Below are 3,085 nucleotides of genomic sequence, written 5' to 3' on the forward strand. Positions count from 1 at the left end.
GAAGATAATGTTTGAGAACAGTGCAGAAGATGGAGGCCTGGCTTGTGAAATTTCAGAGGGAAAATTAAAAACTCTTTTCAGGGCCATTGTTACTTTGTGAAGATTCTGTGGTTCTGGTTAGCTGGGGCTGAAGAATCAGCTGTGATTAACAAGATACCAGAACCACTAAAGTGAAACCTTTGTATTACTGGGACTATTGATGCTGGTTAGCTGGAGCTAAAAAATTAGCGGTGATTAAGAAGAGATCAGCATCAGCCAGGCTGTGGTGGCACACGCCTCTACAGACTTGGATGCTGTGGTTTTTATGATCAGGGCTCTTTCACATCACAAAGAATACTCTGAGGTGCATCCACCTGTTCCCCATTGTGACTCCTACTATGCTATGTAAGCCTCTTTACCTTTAATTGTAAGAGAGAGCATGTATGGTTTGTTTTGTTTTGTTTTGTTTTTTGTTGTTGTTTTTTTTTTTTTTCTTGTCCTTGTAAGTGATTACCAGAAACATCAATGTGATGTGTTACAGCTCTGGAAAAAAGTAAGTGGGAAGTAGATCACTGAGCTAGCATGAACATTTAAGCAGGATTGGGATAATCCTCAGACATTTCGGCAGAATTCATCTCTGTCTTTTCTAGCTTCTTGACACTGCCCAGATGTCTCACTGTCTTATGTCTTCCCTCATCTCGAAAGCTGGCAGTGGTCAGTAAAGTCTTTTTCTCATCTTTTCCTTTCTCTGACAAGTCTTAGGGCTTCAGTGTGCACTACAGTCTCTGATATTCTCTCCAGCACTAATTTAGCTGCCTTGGTTCTAGCTGTAGCCATAACCACCCTTTGCCTTTTCCGCATCTTGGCATATTCATAGTTGCTAGAATTAAGGATCCAGATATCATTGCTGGGTGTTGCTCTGCCTACCACAGACTTCACAGGGTTTTTGGCTTTGTGTGTGTGTGTGTGTGTGTGTGTGTGTGTGTGTGTGTGTGTGTGTGTGTGTGTTTATTTTAAAAATGAAAAAAAAAACATAACAGAGAAACTACTTATAAGTTGTCCCTAGAAAGTGCTCAGTGTAAATGTTTTAAAATTTTATTGACATGAAAATATTTAAAAAGAAATTAAGCATGGATTCCTAAGTCTAATTTTACTGGCCAAACTCAAAGCAAACAAAGATGTGTCTAGTGGCTAGATGTTCTAGGTATTTAACCGAGCATCCCTATTTATGGACGTTGTACTTTTATTGCTCCCATCTTCAACAGTTTGAGTCACTCTACAAAGCATCTCTACGCTGAGCTTTCACGAGAATACTGTTTCAGCTGTGACAACAAAGTATACCAAGGAAAACTGTAGGCTTGCTGGAGTTAATAACACAACGACCGAGCCATTAAGCAAGTAGGACGTATCTCCAAAGGACAGACTGCAGCACAGAACACCCACTAAGAACCACTACAGAGAATACCAGGGACACGGCTGTCGGCTGCTCTCCACTGTGCTCCGTTCAGTTCTGAGATCTAAGTTATTGCTGATTTCTCATCTCTTAATCACTTCACAGAAGTCAAGTGTCCTTGGAAGAGACTGCAGAGAGCAGCACACATCTCATCCCATTGATTCTAAATTAATTTGATCTTTTAACTCCCAGCTATTACATTTCCTGAACTGATAAAAAAAAACTGGGGGGGGGGTAATTTATTTTTCCACAAATAAAATCTGACAGTAGTGGTTTAGAAGCAAAATTATTTGAATAACTATTTCCACTTAAATAGAAATAGAAATTTTTGAATATATAAAAATATTTTATAGGAATAAATATTCAAAGTAACAATAATTATAATTTGTATAATATGTTTTAATATTTTATGTGTATCTAGATGAATATTAAATACACACAAATATATAATATACTTCTTCAAAAGGTATACATTTCTGAATTTTATATCTTTTCTCTGGAAATGATAGTAGTGGAATTTTAAACTTTATCTAGACGTTAACTCTCATGGAAAGATAGAAAAAAAATCTGAGAAGTTAATTGTTTACTTAACTCTTAGTCACTAGTATTGCTTATGTTACCTAAAGCTGTTGTTGGATTTCAACAGACACTATTGTAGGTGACTAGTGAGTACTTTCTAAACACTTGTAAGAATTGCATAGCCATAGCCCTATATACTACCCCAGTACAACATCCTGGACTTACATTGACTGACTACACAGAATAAATACTGTTCAATGTATAATTTTCAAAATATTTAATTCTGTATTTATAATTCCTATGACCTGAAAAATCAAAAGCTAGAAACATGAAAGCAAAATAGGAACCTATTTCAGTCAGAATAATGTAATTACTTTTCCCCTTTTAAATTTAAAGTGAGAAATCCCTATGGAAAATACACTCAGAGCAGAAGGACCAACTCATAGTAGACATGATGAGATTTTTTTCCAGAAATATTTGTCTGTAGTTCCCTGTAATATCACAAGGAGTCTCTCTTCCTTCAAGGTATTTTGATATGTATGTATAATAGGAACATTGTTGAAGCTCTAAGATCTTATCAAAATCCCCATTTTACAAAGAAAACGATATTTTAGATCTAAATGGTTGAAATAGCCTCATATAATAATGCCAGACTTGTACAATTATGTTTCTCCATTACTAGGCTATAATTAAATGCCTCTGTGTTTCCACTGACTCTCAAATGCCTGTTTCTCACAAGAAACCAAGTACCATTGGAAACAACAATGAAGGCATAGACCTTCATAAAAGTGTCACTTACGTGGTAAACTGCGAAGTGGAGGAGGAGGCACATTGTTAATGGCTAACATGTGGGCCAAAATAGAGTTTGGAAGAGAGTCCACAGGCATCTTGGCATCTTATAAGGCAGCTGGACAAGAGACTACTTGAGTGTTAGAGGACCATACTTATCTTTGGAACATGACAAATTAGAACCCTCAAGAACATTCAAGGTCCACTCTGATAGGCCAAGCCCACAGAATCTTCTGATGTAAGAATAAGGTGTAGGTCCCCCCTCCCTCCACCTCCAGAGGTGATCCTGTTCGCCCTCTATGCAGAAAAGAAGCATTCATATTCTGGTCTTCCTTCTTCCTAAGC

General features: G+C 37.1%; 1 protein-coding gene across 1 annotated transcript in view; it reads right to left on the reverse strand.

Annotated features, from left to right (window-relative positions):
• The window catches only part of Cnbd1 (cyclic nucleotide binding domain containing 1), a 219,496-nt gene extending 216,658 nt beyond the window's left edge, over positions 1-2,838 (reverse strand). The window contains exon 1 of the mRNA XM_021221891.1: positions 2,751-2,838. Within this exon, the coding sequence (XP_021077550.1) occupies positions 2,751-2,838 (88 nt within the window). The remainder of the gene's footprint in view (positions 1-2,750) is intronic.
• Between the last annotated feature and the right edge of the window lie 247 nt (positions 2,839-3,085).

This window comes from Mus pahari, chromosome 22 (genome assembly GCF_900095145.1).
Source record: "Mus pahari chromosome 22, PAHARI_EIJ_v1.1, whole genome shotgun sequence".
NCBI lineage: Eukaryota > Metazoa > Chordata > Mammalia > Rodentia > Muridae > Mus > Mus pahari.